Source organism: Gossypium arboreum, chromosome 4, assembly GCF_025698485.1.
Source record: "Gossypium arboreum isolate Shixiya-1 chromosome 4, ASM2569848v2, whole genome shotgun sequence".
In the NCBI taxonomy this organism is placed as follows: Eukaryota; Viridiplantae; Streptophyta; class Magnoliopsida; order Malvales; family Malvaceae; genus Gossypium; species Gossypium arboreum.
In genome coordinates, this window is record NC_069073.1 from 118,839,729 (window position 1) to 118,855,609 (window position 15,881).

A 15,881-nucleotide genomic window follows, 5' to 3' on the forward strand; every position below is an offset into this window, starting at 1 on the left:
ATTTCAAGAAATAATCAAAAATTGAACTTACTTGCAGTAAAAATATGAAAAACCAGCTTAAGGGAACTCTTCCATGGTGTTTTTGCTGATGAGAATGCAGAAAAATAAAGAGAAATCTAGATAATTCCACTTTAGTCCTAGCTTTATTAAGTAAATTTTGCAATTTTCTAATTTTACCCTTATTTTTCTTGGTGATTTCATGCTCTTGCCGTCCAGCACAAATAGACCTTGGGTCTATTTGCCTTTTAAACTCTCTTTCTTTTATCATTTAAGCTATTTAATCATTTCTCACAATTTTGCATTTGATACAATTTTGTCCTTTTTGTTCAATTAGCTATCAGTGCTTTAAAATTTCTTGACGAAACTTTAATACTAACTTATTAACACTCCATAAATATTTATAAAAATATTTATGGCTCGATTTAAAATTCTCGAGGTCTCGATACCTCGTTTTCAATTCTAATTATTTTAATATATATATTTTTTGTACATTTCACTATTTCAAAATTTTTCCTAATTTCACATTTAACTTATACTCACTAAATTAATAATATTTCCTACTCATTTGTCTGATTTAGTGATCTCGAATCACTGTTCCGACATCACTGAAAATTAGGCTGTTACAAATACAGATTAACTTATTAATCCAAATACAAAGCTGTCATCTATTGAATTGGTGAAAGATTGTGAGATGATGAAAGATGGACTAAAGGAGGCGTCAGGGGTGAGACAATGAATTGGTGAAGCTTTGTACCGAAAGGGAAAATAAAAGATAGGTAATGGAGGTGCTGTCGTGAATTAGAGAAGAGTATAGAAGAAGATAAAATGTTTTTAGGTTAAGTTTAGGGTTATTCAATTTAATCCTATTTGTTATTTTTATTTTCCTTTTTAATTGGGTTGGGTTTTAATTTTACTTTGGGTTTGGTAATAAATTGGGTTGATTAATAGTTGAGTGGAAATTGGGTTTAAATTGGATTAAATAAATTATATATTTATAAAAATATATATCAATCGGTTTGATTATGAATTTTGATAATCAATAATTGTCTGTCTTAATCAAAATACAACATCTTTCATATTCCAAATTTTCTCTTTGTCACAGGTATGTACTTTGTTATATAAAAATATTTTGAGTTCAGGTAAGTCAGGTTCATGTGTTTATATTAGAGATGTTCATGGATTGCGTTGGATTAGGCCGAGTCTAAGTATGATATTAATTTATCTTATGTTTGTACAAGTTCGACCTAATCCGAAATATATGTTTAAAATTTTGTCCAAATCCATCCATATTTACAAAAGATAAACTCAAAACTATTTTAGGCCCACTCATATTATTTTTTAAAAATATTTACATTATATTATTTTAATATTTACATTAGAGTAGTATTATATATTTAATATATGTTAATTTATTTAATGTGTTCTAAATTACATAATATATATAAAAATAACATAATATAAAGTATTATAAACTTAAAAATAAATTAGGCCAGGTCAGACTTAAGCCTTTAATATTTAAATCTAAGCTTAACTCATATTTTAAACTGACCTATTTTTATTATCTAAGTCTAATTTTTAAGTATAATATTTTTACCTGCACCTTTTTCAAATTTGTGCGAACTCGATTCATGAACAAATTTATTTTCGGGTCTTATCTTTTAGCTTAGGTAGAAGAAGCAATGGATAAAATAATATAGAGATGGACCCACCATATCGTGAGTGTCACACCCTTAAGCACTTGTGTCCAAGACAAAAAAGATTTTGTCCAATTTATTAAATCTGGGGCATTGTCGGTGCAATAATTCGTGGTAACGATATTCAAAAAAGATAAAATTATAATATCAGTTCAACCGTTTTTTTTTTTCATCTCTTTTTACCTATTCTAAATAATCTGTTCAAATCAATCCCTATATGAAGATTAATATACTAGTCAGTTTTTAATTGAACCGGTCAAATAACTAATTCGATTCGGATCAAATAATTCTAACGATAATTATTAATATAATTTTTTTGATAAAAAGAAGAAATCCTCAATTAATCGGAATCATTGATATAATTTTTAAAAATATTTATCAAGATTCAAATATATATTTTTAATACATTTTACATAACACAATAAAACTTTCTAATCCCTCTCATCAAATCTAAAACTTAAAATCGAACTCATAAACGATTGTAATGGAACATACAGTCCATTTTTATTGAAACCCTAAAATGATACAATCATAGGACCTAGTACAAGTTCACTGGGGGAACAACAATGGTGCCAGTTTCCATCATCTCAATGAATTGTTGATTTAGCTCTGAGCTCACATTAAGGCTCACTTGCAGAATTGAAGGAATTGTATTCAAAACCGAATTTTTACTCCCCATTTCTCCCATCATAGCCCTGCAATTCAATTCAAAAGCAGATTATATATACAAGTACATGCAGCTAGTTATATATAGGGTAAATATACATTTTGGTACCTGAATTTGATTTTAAAGTTCAAATTGGTATCTAAGAGTTTTTGTTTTGGTCCAATTAAGTACTTGAACTTGGATTTAAGGTTTAGTATGGTACATGAACTTTGGGTTTTTTTGTCCAAATTAGTACTTACGGTAAATGATTGAACCAATTTGAACTAAGAATCCAAGTTCAAGTATACTAATTTGAACAAAAAAAAGTTGACGTACCAAATTGAAACTTGAGGCCAAGTTTAGGATCTAATTGGACAAAAAACCTTAGTACCTAGAGTGAAGCTAGAAATTTTATTTAGGGGACCAAGATAAGATTATAAAATTTGAGGAGGGGGCAAAATTAAAAATCTTTTATTAGAAATGCTTCAATTAAATTATCAATTTTTCAAAAAGGCTAAAATTATAATTTCCCATTTAATCAAAATTTAAAATGTACCTAAAATTGAATTTTTTAATTTTGAGAGAGCCTAAAAAGCAATTTACTTATTTAGCGAAATAACCCCCTTGGCTCGTCCTGTTATGTATGAATTTGAACATTGTCAAATTTAAGTACCAAAATATATACTTACCTTTTTATGTATATATATCTGTGTGTGAAGAAATTAAATAATTGGTTACCTAGTAGATGTTACGATTGAGATCAGCTCCAAGCCATTTTCCTCAGCAGAAATGGCAACCATGAACAATTTTGGCACCACAAACAATTGGCCGGTCTCAACTTTAGTGTTCAACACAAGCTTGCCTTGAAGACCCACAATTTGTACTTCACCACTTCCTTTCACAACATACACCACTTGTGGATCCGATGCATACCATGGTGCCCTAGTGGCATTAGTTTCAAGTACCAAGCGACTAACATTAAGCCCCACTTGTTCAAGAAAGGGAAATTTACTGGGTTTTAAAGTAGTAAAATTGCCACCATTGTTAACTTCAACATCAGGTAATGAACCATTGATGTTTTGGGTATAAATATTTAGTAACTCCTCGTTAGGTTTTGGGATGGTTTTGGCTTGTTCTTGGTTAAGCTTGATGAGCAGAAGGCCCTTTTGGTTACTGGTAAGTTTTTGAGCATTTTGTAGAGTGATTTGGTAAGTTTTGGCAATGGATTCAAGTGAGAAAGCATGCAAATGACCCAGAGGTCCTGTTAACAAGAAATAGGTGATTTCGCCGGCAACATAGGCATTGGTTGCATCGGCCAAGAACACAATGACCACGTCTGAATCACCATAATTGTACCACCATGAAACTGATGCACAAGGGATTGGTATTATGTCCCCTTTTTTAATACCTATGAATGCCATTTTTTCTTTTGTGTTGGAAGCTGGTGTTGTCAATCCAACTCCACATTTACCTAACAAAAAATCATGTTGATGTTCATCATATATGTATGGCGATAAAAAGAGAGAAGTATAATATGAAATTTAACTTTCAATCTTTTATATCATTTAACTTTTATTATTATTTTAGCTAAATATTACCCTCAATATTAATTTTGATAGAAATATAGACTAAAACATTAATTTTTTAAATATGGCAGCCTGCATGATAATTTACATATACTTCATGCTAATTTTTAAAAGTTTTCAAATATTTTTACAAATTTTAAATTATTCATTAATGTAACATATAAAATTAATAGTGTCATGTTAACGTGAAATACAATTAAACGGCCACGTGAGTTGCCACTAGACTTTTCATGAGCTAGACTACTTGGCCAAGTCCAAAGGCCAGTCTAAAATTTGCATGGGCTTTCACAAAAATATAAAATTAGAAAAGCTGGTTTGGACAAAAAATTAAGCATGTTTTCTATGTTTATAATATAATATATTAAATTATTTATATACATAGATATATTATATAATTTATAACACATAAAAACTAAATTTATAGTACTATATAATATTATAATGTAAATATAAAAAAAATACCATCTATTAAATTAAAAATAATATAAATATATTTTTAAAGTATAAAATATGTTAATATCATATTTAAATTTTACTAGCAATCTCTTAATCCAGTGACAAGCGTTATGCTGTAGGCATTAAAACTTGGGTTCAATCTCAAGTAACAACCCCATTTTCCTCCCCATTTCTCAATGACTAAATTTGGTATTATACCAGAAAACTCTTCAAGATCACTAACCTTCAAGAACATAACCTACTTTGGAGCAATCCGCATAGTGTGGAAGAGCAAAGCCTCGAGGCTTCAACACAAGCTTACCAGCTGCAACTTTGGCCTCGCGGAGCACCGGAGAATCGGCAGCTGCCCAATTATAGTATCCGCCATCTTCTGTCTCCACGAACGTCGCCGGAAACTTGGGAGATAAGTCCATATCCATTTTCTTGACTTGTACCTTTTCCTTACTCCTGCAAATAAATGGTATTACTATGTATATTACAAACACAATATATATATATATAGAAACGTTAGGCAGCAGCTTAAGCTGTTTTCAATGCGTGAAAAGCTTGCAAACTGTTTATGACCACGTGGGAGTGGAAAAATGGATGTTAGTAGTGTCGGAGAAGAACACGTTAACCTATTTGTCATAAAAAACAATAAATACAGCTTTCTTCAAAATCTGTATACGTGGTAGCTATACGTAGGTGGGATTGGGAGGGTGATAATTATAATTATAAAAAAGAGCAATTTGTTTAATACCTAATGTGGAAAGAAATATTTTTGTTGATGAAAACAAGAACTTGATATGGTATATATAGAAATAGCGGTGGCGGATAGGCCGATAACAAGTTGGGTTGGCTACGACTTTCGACCACCTAATTATATTTCTCAATTCAGATAGTCAATATAGTAGTTACATCCGTTTCGACATCGCTTGTATCAATCGGAATGTTTTATTTTGATGTAAATTTAAGTTAACATCAGTCGGTAAAAAAATCAAAATTAAAATTTTATTGTTTATTTTAAGTTTTGTTAGTAATTTCAGTTAAAATTTGCTAATGTAACATGTTTACTTTTCGTTAATTATATATCATATGACAGCAGTTTAATTGACATATTAAATTGATAAATATTAATGGAAAAAATATATATTTATAACTTTATATAGATTAAATCTCAAATTTTATTAAACTACAGGGACTAATGACAGATTTTAACCTAATATTTTTATACAACATTTTTGGAATTCTTACACCAATTTAATTAGCTGTCAACAAATTTGTTCTCAATGATTGAAAACAACAAAGAACATGATGGAAAGGTGACAGTCACCTCGTGATGATAAATTTGCGGATGTGGTCGGAGTGGGTGTCGGATATCATAGCTACCATTTACAATCACAAGATAGAAGAATTATACCTTTCCTTTTCTTTTCACATAAAAACATTATGCCCTCGAATTTTTCTATATCTTTAGGTTGAGTTAGTTTAGGCTTAATATTATTTTTCGTGATTTTCTTTTTTTAAATTTTAATTTATATTAGACGTGTACATGGGCCGGGTCAGGTCGGGTTAGGGTCGGGATTAATTAAAAATTTAGGCCCGTTTGTTATGCCTGGGCCCGGCTCGAAAAATGGGTCTAAAATTTTGCTTAAGCTCGACCTGAATAAATATGTTAAAACCCGGGCCCTAATTCGCCCACTCATATTAATTTTTATATTATTTTTATATAATTTTAAAATATATATAAACTATCAAAAATACTAAAACATCAAATAAATAATTCTCAAAAATTGAAATAAATTTTAAAAATATGTATACTTAAATAACACTAAAATAAATACAACTTAACAAGCAAATGTTTCTAAAATAATAACAAAATTAATAAATATCTTTAAAATAATAAAAAATTAACAATAAAATAAGTTTTATATAATATCCAAACAATAACAACAAAATAGTAGCAAAATAGGGAGAAAACAATAAGAAAATAATATTAAAAAAAGATTTTTTTCATGTAGTGAATTCGGGCCTGGCCCAGGCAAAAAATGCCTTACCCGAGGCCCAGCCTATTTTTTAAACGGGCCTTATTTTTTTGCCCAAGCTTATTTTTCGGGCCTATATTTTTGTCCAAACCCTCCCACATTTCGGGCAGGCCTTTGGGTCGGGTTGGGTGGCCTGGCCCATGCACACCTCTAGTTTATATTATTGTGATTTTATTTTTAGTTTATATTATTATGATTTTATTTTTAGTTTTTGATTTGTCAATATAAGGGTGTCACTAGATCTATTAAAAACCATTCTCAAATACTTTATCATGATAAATTCGAGACGATGAGGAGGAGGATAGACTATTTGAGACTTGGCCTTTTGTGCATCTCTGATGCAGTAGGTTTCTTAGGACTTTTGATAGTTTTTTTTTGGTTGATTGGTATTCATCGTCAAGTTAATTTGATGATGGCGAGGTTAAAATGTAAATTTCAATGATTTGATCAAATTGATGCATCTTTGGTTTGTTTCTTAATTGTTCTAATATTACAGTTACTATCAGTTTGTCCTTCTTTTCTTTTGAGATCATTCTGTAGACATGGTATTTCTGCATTAGTTTCTAGTGATTTATTTACCGTTTGTACTATATGTTATGTATTTATATTATTATTGCTCATTGTTCCTATTAATATTATTATTTTGTTAAAAATAACATGTACTTGTAATTTTTATGTGACTTTTATTTTAATAATTCAATCTCATTTTTAATGCCCTATTTAGTTAATAATATAATGAGATTTGAATAAATTAAAAATATTTTAAAAAAATTATTAAAAAAATGTGGGATACGCCAAACAAGGATATAACAATACAACTTCTAGTAATTATGATAGTCGGTATTGCATCGGTAACGGTTAATATGTATTGTTTTGGTCCTAAACTTGTATTAACTAGTCTATGTTTTGTTTTGATAGTGCGTTTCGGCTATTTCAATGTATTTCAACCCATTTTGGTTAAGATCGACTTGTACCAGTTGGTATAAAATATTGATATATTTTAAACTAAATTTTTGTTATGATTATCTTATTAAATGGATGTCCATCATGATCAAGATAAATTTTTAATATACTTTAAATTCTAATAGTTATTAGAATTAGATCTCTACTTCTTTTATACTTCTTATGCCTATAAATAGAGACTCTGATGAAGCATTATAATCACCCCTTTTGATTAATAAAGTATATTCTTTGTTGCTTTCATATTTTCTTTGTTCTTTATTCTTCCTATCTCTCTTTATTTTATAACACGCTATCAGCACGATCTTGCTTAAAGTGATAGTTCCTTTTATCGACGATCAAATTTATCCTCCATGATTTTCAATTTCTTTGACGGCAAAATACAAAGTTTTTACAGGAAGTTTCTTTTATTTAATATTTCATATCTGATTATTATTTTTCATTCTTCTTTCATTATATGTTATCATTATTTTGATTAACTTATTTTACTTTTTATTCTTAAGGATGGTGAAAGATTTGCTACCGTTATCTATATAAAATCAAGAATATTTTCGAACTATCTCATACCTTCTAGTGATGACTGTAACACCCCTTACCCGTATTCGTCGCCGAAATAGAGTAGGAGGCATTACCGGAGTTTACCGAATTAATTTTCCATTAATACGAGTTAAATACTATTCATTTACTAAAACATGTCATGGCGTCCTTTAGATGGGCCTCCAAAGCCAAAAACATACTTCGAGACCAAACCAGAATTAAATCGAAACCATAGGGAATTTTTTACAAAATCCCAAAGTTTTTTTTTTTGCTCAATATAACCCCTTTATAAATATCTAACCTTCCCTGTAAATTTTAAAACCGAGACCAATCCAACCAACCAATTCATTTCAATCAATTTGATACCAAATTATACTACTATTATAATTATACTATTTAACATATTCATCATTCTTTACTTTAATATATATTTCTTAAACAAGTCTTAGTATGTATATAATCATCAAACCTTATACATGCCATATAAATCAAAAAGAAATTTACAAAAGCTACCGGATATAATCTGGATAGTGTGATCCTCTGTGTTGATCCGATCCTCCGTATACTTCCACGTCAATCTACAAGAGACATTGATTACACTCATGTAAGCTTATAAAATGTAACACCCCTCGCCCTCATCCGACGCCGAGACGGGGTTCAAGGTGCTACCTGACTTTTACTAACACTTCCATACTAAACAGGGCCATGAAATCTCAAATAATTAAAAACTTTTCTTTTCACATGCAATCTGTCCCTTATGCGAGCTTACGAGGCCCAATACATGCATTCGGGGCGGTTCAGGACCCAATCGAGAACTCATAAAAAACTTAGAAAAATCTCTTGCGTTAAGGCTTCACACGCCCATGTGCTCAAACCGTGTGGCCAGAAATAGGCTAATTATCAAGCCTTTTGTCACTCTCACACCACATGCATAGATACATACTTATCCAATAACACACAACGTGGCATAAATGAGCTCTTAAACATCTACAAACATGATATGCTCAAGTTATTTTCTTATGTAATAAATATTATAGAATTTGCCCATATCATTACCACATACTAGACATAACTATCATTACATCACAAACCATTCATGAAGCATTATTAACTATTTACCAATCACTTAATCCTGCATTAGTTACTAGCTCATCAATGAATCTCAATTCAATCTCTAGGCATACATGTTGTAAGCCACATCACAATAAATAATAACATAAATGCATAAGAATAATCATATGGGCCCATAACGTCATTAGCCGACATAGGCCAATTTACATGACTAATACTACCTTAATAACAAGCCAATGCCTTTGGCTAAATCATAATATTACATACTCACATTAAAACCCTATACATGCCATAGACTCGAATCACTTGAGTTTACTTACTCCGATAACGTTAACTCGATAGGGTGATAATATCTCTAACGGCCTCCAACCTGAGCTAACTTGGAACTCTAGAAAACATGGGAAAGAAGGGGGTAAGCTTTCGCTTAGTAAGTTCATATGAAAACAATAAGCAATTCATTAACTTGTTTTATCAATGTTTACAACATATTTTCAAGTTCACTACAAGCTGTCTTTCTGAGCAACGGTCACTAAATTATTTATATCTGGAGCTACGAAACTCCGAATTAAGTTCCGTTAATTTTTCCTGAAACTAGACTTATTTTCTTTTTTTCCATAAAATTTCCAGAATTTTTGGTTAAGCCAAATAGTACATTTTATTAGTTAAAGTCTCCCCTGTTTCAGGGTATGACCACTCTGACCCCTGTACACTACAAACTGAATTTCTCCCTGTACAAAATTCCAACGACCATGCCGTTTATTCCCCATAAAAATAGACTCAATAAGGAATCCATTCATGTAAGGTATAACTCTTAATAATTTTTGTACAATTTTTGGTGAATTTCTAAAGTTAGAACAGGGGATCTCGAATTCATTCAGACCCTGTTTCACAAGAATTCAAATATCAAACAATATGGAATTCTTTTTCTTCCTCTGTTTCTTTCATGTGAAAATAGACTCATTAAGCTTTAATCCCATATTTTATTCTGCCTCTAACTCATTTTCCACTATTTTTAGTGTATTTTCAAAGTTACACTACTGCAGTAACTCAAATCTGTCAAGGCTAAATTACTCATTCATGATCATTGTTCATAATATTAATACAACACCATTTTATCCATCATGGTAAGAATACATATTATGCATCATAGATCATCACATATCAAGGCATTCTCATAGGATTAGTATACATACTTGCACAACTCGTAACATAACTCGAGTGCATACTCACCAATGACTTACCTCATTGAGACCATCATTAACTCTTTCCTTGGATTGCCCGTTGAACACTTGGAATACTAATTAGATACTCGGAAAAGCCTTTGCACATAAGTGCTTCAATTGTAGCTAAAGCTACCTCATATCTCATGACATTTCAATGCTCACTCTCGAGCTAGTCATCTAGACTCATAATTCCTAGTGACATGTCACTCGTATCCTATTCTATTCCTAAGGTTCAAATGGGATTTTTCCTCGTCTATTAAGGCTTTGTCTTATCATATTTCTATTAATTACATACACATTAATATCTGTACAATTCATGCAATGATAACATTTAAATACATGTATAGCATGGTATTGTTTACATACGAACTTACCTCGATACCACAAATGTGAAAAGGACATACTCGTCCATAAATCGATTTCTTTCCGTTCTAGGTCCAAGTCTCAATTTTCATCATCTATAACATCACATTTAGCCTACCAATCAGTCACAATATTCATATGGGTCTAAAAATCATATTTTTACAAATTTTCATTTTGACACCAAAACTTTTACATATTTACACTTTTGCCCCAATGCTCGTAAATTAATTTTTATTCAATTTCTATAAGGTTTAAGACATGCTGAACATTTTTCTCTTCTATGGCAACTCCAAATTTTCACTAATTCACACACTTATGACCAATTTGTAACTTTCACAATTTAACCCCTTTTTGACATTTTTACCAAAATTCATTGAATAAAACTCATATTTAACACATCAAACATTCATTATCCACTATAAATCATCAAAACACAACCATATCATGAATGGGTAAATTTTTAAACTCTAATTTCTCTTCAATCAATTGGTAGAAATAGAAAATTTAAGCTTCGGGATCTCAAAAATACGAAAATCATTAAAAAGCGGGACAAAAACCATACCTATATAAGCCATAAAAGCTTGGCGAATGGAGCTCATCCATGGCTGCTATTTTCTGTTCTTCCCACGGTTGAAGAAGAAAGAATGAAAAAAATGATAGCTTTTATCATTTGTCTTATTAGGTTATTTTAATTAATTTACAAAATTACCCTTTTATTTCAACCAAATTTCAAAATACCAAACAAATATCCATTCACTAACTTATTAAAGGAATAATTGTCACATAAGGACTTTCAATTTAAAACTCATAACAATTAGGCACCTCATATATAAAGAACTCAACTTTTGCACTTTTTACAATTTAGTCCTTTTGACTAAATTGAGTGCTCAAACGTCAAAAGTTTCGAATAAAATTTTTACGAAATATTTTCATAAATTTATAGACTATAAAAATATAATAAAAATAAATTTTTTTTCTCGTCGGGTTTGTGGTCCCGAAACCACTGTTCCGACTAGACCCAAAATCGGGCTATTACATTTCTTCCCCCCTTTAGGGATTTTCGTCCCCGAAAATCTTACCAGAAAAAGTTGTTCTCTACTTTCACGAGTCACTTATATCTTTTTCTCACAACTTACAAAACAATTCCACACAAGCTCATACTTAAGATTTCCTATAGCTTTTCCATAGTTGAGGTATAAACCTAGGAGCTCAATTTGAAACACTGGAGACTGACATTCTTGGAACTATAAACTTAGAAACATACAACTCAGTCACATCGGTTGAATAATATATCTGTACATACTAAAATAATCATGCAGACTTCCATCATCAATCTTTCACAATTCAACTTGCATCTCTCCTTTTTCCTGGAAATGAGAGACATCCCGATACGAAATTCATAACAGTCCTTTATCATTTTCTTCCCACTGTCATCACTGACAATAATAATCTCTAATACATTTGATATTCGGCTTTACCCTATAGACAATTCGACATCCTTTGAACGAATAAACAAGATACTGCTGTGAACTCTGTACTCAATTCTCTATATACCCAGAGTTTCTCAGTACTGAAATCTTACTCTGAATTAATAGTAATAGAAACCAGAAATCAAATCCTCCCTGCAATTCCAAATTAAAAGTCGAATCATGCTGTACTTGTTTAATTTACCACTTATAGCCACATTTCTATACTCTGATCATCAACTGTTTAGAAACTTTACTAACATGAATCAAATGATTCCAACTTCATAGATGTGGTCTTTTATTAATCGGGATAACTATACTTATAACATCTCTCGAACAAGAGAAATCCAACTAATATGTTTCCATAACATACTTTCAAGAATAAAACCCATCATTTCGATTTATCGACTACTTACCAAAGAACACGTAGCAGTATTCTCGAACCGAGAATAAACTTAAATGCACATAACTCAGATTTACTTTTGCGAATAACCATTCTTTACATCGAAATTTTAAAGAAATCTCGACCTTTGAAATCCCCACACTTCTATGATCGAGCCGAAGCTTAATCATAATGATTCTAATATCGCAAGTCAAAGATTACTCGTAAAGATAAACCAAGCTTGATAATTCTCAAACAAGAACGATAGAAAAGTCAATATAAGAAATTCCAAGATATAAAGATTATACTAGAAATCGAGAATATAATCCGGAAGAAAATAATAAAGATGATCCAAAAATCCTCGAGAGAAAACCGAAGGAAACTCACGTCTATATGCTTTAGAATTTCTCATAATAGAGATAATATAATTCTCGCATATATAAACCATAATCAATAGAACATCGAATAATCTTACATAGATTTTTATGTCAACTTCATTCCAATATATCGAATAGAAATCAAGAGATGGGAAATGTAGATCATAACTAATCGAACCAATAGAACTTTTCATCTAATATCACAGTCTCCAAGATCCTCACAAGAGAATTCCCACTCGAAGGGATAACCATACGTATTCCCGAATAGAGGAAAACATAGAATACTCGAAGAGAAAGATAGCCATCACTTTTGTTTAATTGAATTCGTCATACTCGGACATCGTGCAAGTCCGACATTATTCCTCTAACTAATTTCATCTTCGCTAATCTCATACTATTCCATTTTGTACTCTTCGGTTTCACTTTTGCAAGCTTATGCAACATATCTCTCGAGAATCTCATCGTATAAATCTATTCTGGTAAGGGGTGAAGATTGTAAAGCCTCTAAACTTTTGACTCTCAAGCAAATACATATTCAATAACAGCATAGCTTTACGCATATTGATTCAAACATTTCAAATTTCCAACTTGTTATAAACACATTTTCACATATCTCAGTAATACATGTAACTTTATTTCATGCGAATATTAGCTAAACATAAGTGAATTTATCATAACTCAAACTTTCATTTCTTTTTCTCGAATTACCCTTAATGTTTTATCAAATTCCCATATTTAGTCTTAATCACTTGCCAATATTTATCAAATTGGAGAACGTCTTATGGTTTTGAGTACATCGCTACTTGATGCCATAGTTCAACTATGGTCTTGTACTAGCTCTCATCCATCGTGTCGATGCCGTGTCCCGCATGTGTCTTACATCGACACATGTAATCGTCTTGACGCATGTCCCGGACATGTCTTACACTAGCACATCTCGTAGCCGACGCATGTCCCGGACATGTCGACATCGCTATCATCTCGAGGCCGATGCATGTCCTGCACATGTCTTACATCGGCTCTCATATCGTGGGTGATACATGTCCCGGACATGTCTTACACTAGCCCTCGTCTCAATGCCAATGCCATGTCTCATACATGGTCTTACACTGGCACACAAATCTCATGTATTGCCATGGTCCAACCATAGTCTTTTCCGTCAATTCATTAGTGAACGATCGTACTCATTCCCTGCGTTCCACCCAATTTGATCTTTCATTACAACTTTCATGCTATTGTGACATTTATGATTCTCAGAATCGAGATTATAAAGCATAACATTATTGCATATTGACTTCATCAATCTAGACATAAATGTCAACCTCATGTATATATCTTGATTATTAATCATGCAATAAAAGCATTCATACATACATTCTGTCATTTCAAGCAAATTTCTTTCTTTTCCTAAACACTTGACCAAATCAAGTTGGACATTTAACATCGTATGAATACTAACATGCATAAAAGCGTTTTTCACAACTTAACTGTGTTTTACTCCACTATTTCACATTCTTTATCTCAAGAGCATCACATAATGAAAACTAGTTCATATAAAAAAAATCATGGATTTCTTTTCATACCTTTCCAAATTTTCAGCATATCATAAGCATGATTCAATAATCTCAACTTTACTCTTATCTCTATCAAGATTTGCTCGGTTGGAACTCATTCCTGTCTTAATCAACAGTTCTGTTAGGGCCGAGAGATATCACACTATCACGAGTAATACTATGGCATGTATAGCTAGACTCTCTTACGCTAGGTTAGTCCGAGAACCGACTAAACCATGCTCTGATACCACTAAATGTAACACCCTCGCCTCATCCGATGCCGGACGAGGTTCAAGGTGCTACCGACTTTTACTAACACTTCCATACTAAACAGGCCATGAAATCTCAAATAATTAAAACTTTTCTTTTCACATGCAATCTGTCCCTTATGCGAGCTTACGAGGCCCAATACATGCATTCAAGGTTCGGGACCCAATCGAGAACTCATAAAAACTTAGAAAAATCTCTTGCGTTAAGGCTTCACACGCCCATGTGCTCAAACCGTGTGGATGAAATAGGCTAATTATCAAGCCTTTTGTCACTCTCACACCACATGCATAGATACATACTTATCCAATAACACACAACGTGGCATAAATGAGCTCTTAAACATCTACAAACATGATATGCTCAAGTTATTTTCTTATGTAATAAATATTATAGAATTTGCCCATATCATTACCACATACTAGACATAACTATCATTACATCACAAACCATTCATGAAGCATTATTAACTATTTACCAATCACTTAATCCTGCATTAGTTACTAGCTCATCAATGAATCTCAATTCAATCTCTAGGCATACATGTTGTAAGCCACATCACAAGAAATAATAACATAAATGCATAAGAATAATCATATGGGCCCATAACGTCATTAGCCGACATAGGCCAATTTACATGACTAATACTACCTTAATAACAAGCCAATGCCTTTGGCTAAATCATAATATTACATACTCACATTAAAACCCTATACATGCCATAGACTCGAATCACTTGAGTTTACTTACTCGATAACGTTAACTCGATAGGGTGATAATATCTCGACGGCCTCCAACCCGAGCTAACCTGGAACTCTAGAAAACATGGGAAAGAAGGGGTAAGCTTTAGCTTAGTAAGTTCATATGAAAACAATAAGCAACTCATTAACTTGTTTTATCAATGTTTACAACATATTTTCAAGTTCACTACAAGCTGTCTTTCTGAGCAACGGTCACTAAATTATTTATATCTGGAGCTACGAAACTCCGAATTAAGTTCCGTTAATTTTCCTAAAACTAGACTTATTTTATTTTTTCCATAAAATTTTCAGAATTTTGGTTAAGCCAAATAGTACAGTTTATTAGTTAAAGTCTCCCTGTTTCAGGGTATGACCACTCTGACCCCTGTACACTACAAACCGAATTTCTCCTGTACAAAATTCCAACGACCATGCCGTTTATTCCCCATAAAAATAGACTCAATAAGGAATCCATTCATGTAAGGTATAACTCTTAATAATTTTTTACAATTTTGGTGAATTTCTAAAGTTAGAAC

At 31.7% G+C, this 15,881-nt stretch overlaps 1 protein-coding gene and 1 long non-coding RNA gene across 3 annotated transcripts; both read right to left on the reverse strand.

Moving 5' to 3' along the window:
* Positions 1 to 2,056: 2,056 nt before the first annotated feature.
* LOC108457885 (12S seed storage protein CRD-like) lies at positions 2,057 to 5,283 on the reverse strand. The gene is made up of 4 exons (XM_017757081.2): positions 5,122 to 5,283; positions 4,606 to 4,829; positions 3,079 to 3,811; positions 2,057 to 2,389 (listed from the first exon to the last, which is right to left on the reverse strand). The coding sequence occupies exons 2-4, from the start codon at positions 4,799 to 4,801 to the stop codon at positions 2,233 to 2,235; spliced, it is 1,086 nt and encodes a 361-aa protein (XP_017612570.1). The 5' UTR covers positions 4,802 to 4,829; positions 5,122 to 5,283; the 3' UTR covers positions 2,057 to 2,232.
* Positions 5,284 to 8,261: 2,978 nt separating this feature from the next.
* On the reverse strand, positions 8,262 to 11,137 carry LOC128291501 (uncharacterized). Of its 2 annotated transcripts, XR_008281307.1 has the most exons (4): positions 11,123 to 11,137; positions 10,572 to 10,655; positions 9,295 to 9,362; positions 8,262 to 8,481 (listed from the first exon to the last, which is right to left on the reverse strand). It is a non-coding gene; the product is annotated as an uncharacterized LOC128291501 (long non-coding RNA). The 2 variants fall into 2 exon arrangements; XR_008281306.1 differs by lacking the exon at positions 11,123 to 11,137 and having other exon boundaries at positions 10,572 to 10,974.
* Between the last annotated feature and the right edge of the window lie 4,744 nt (positions 11,138 to 15,881).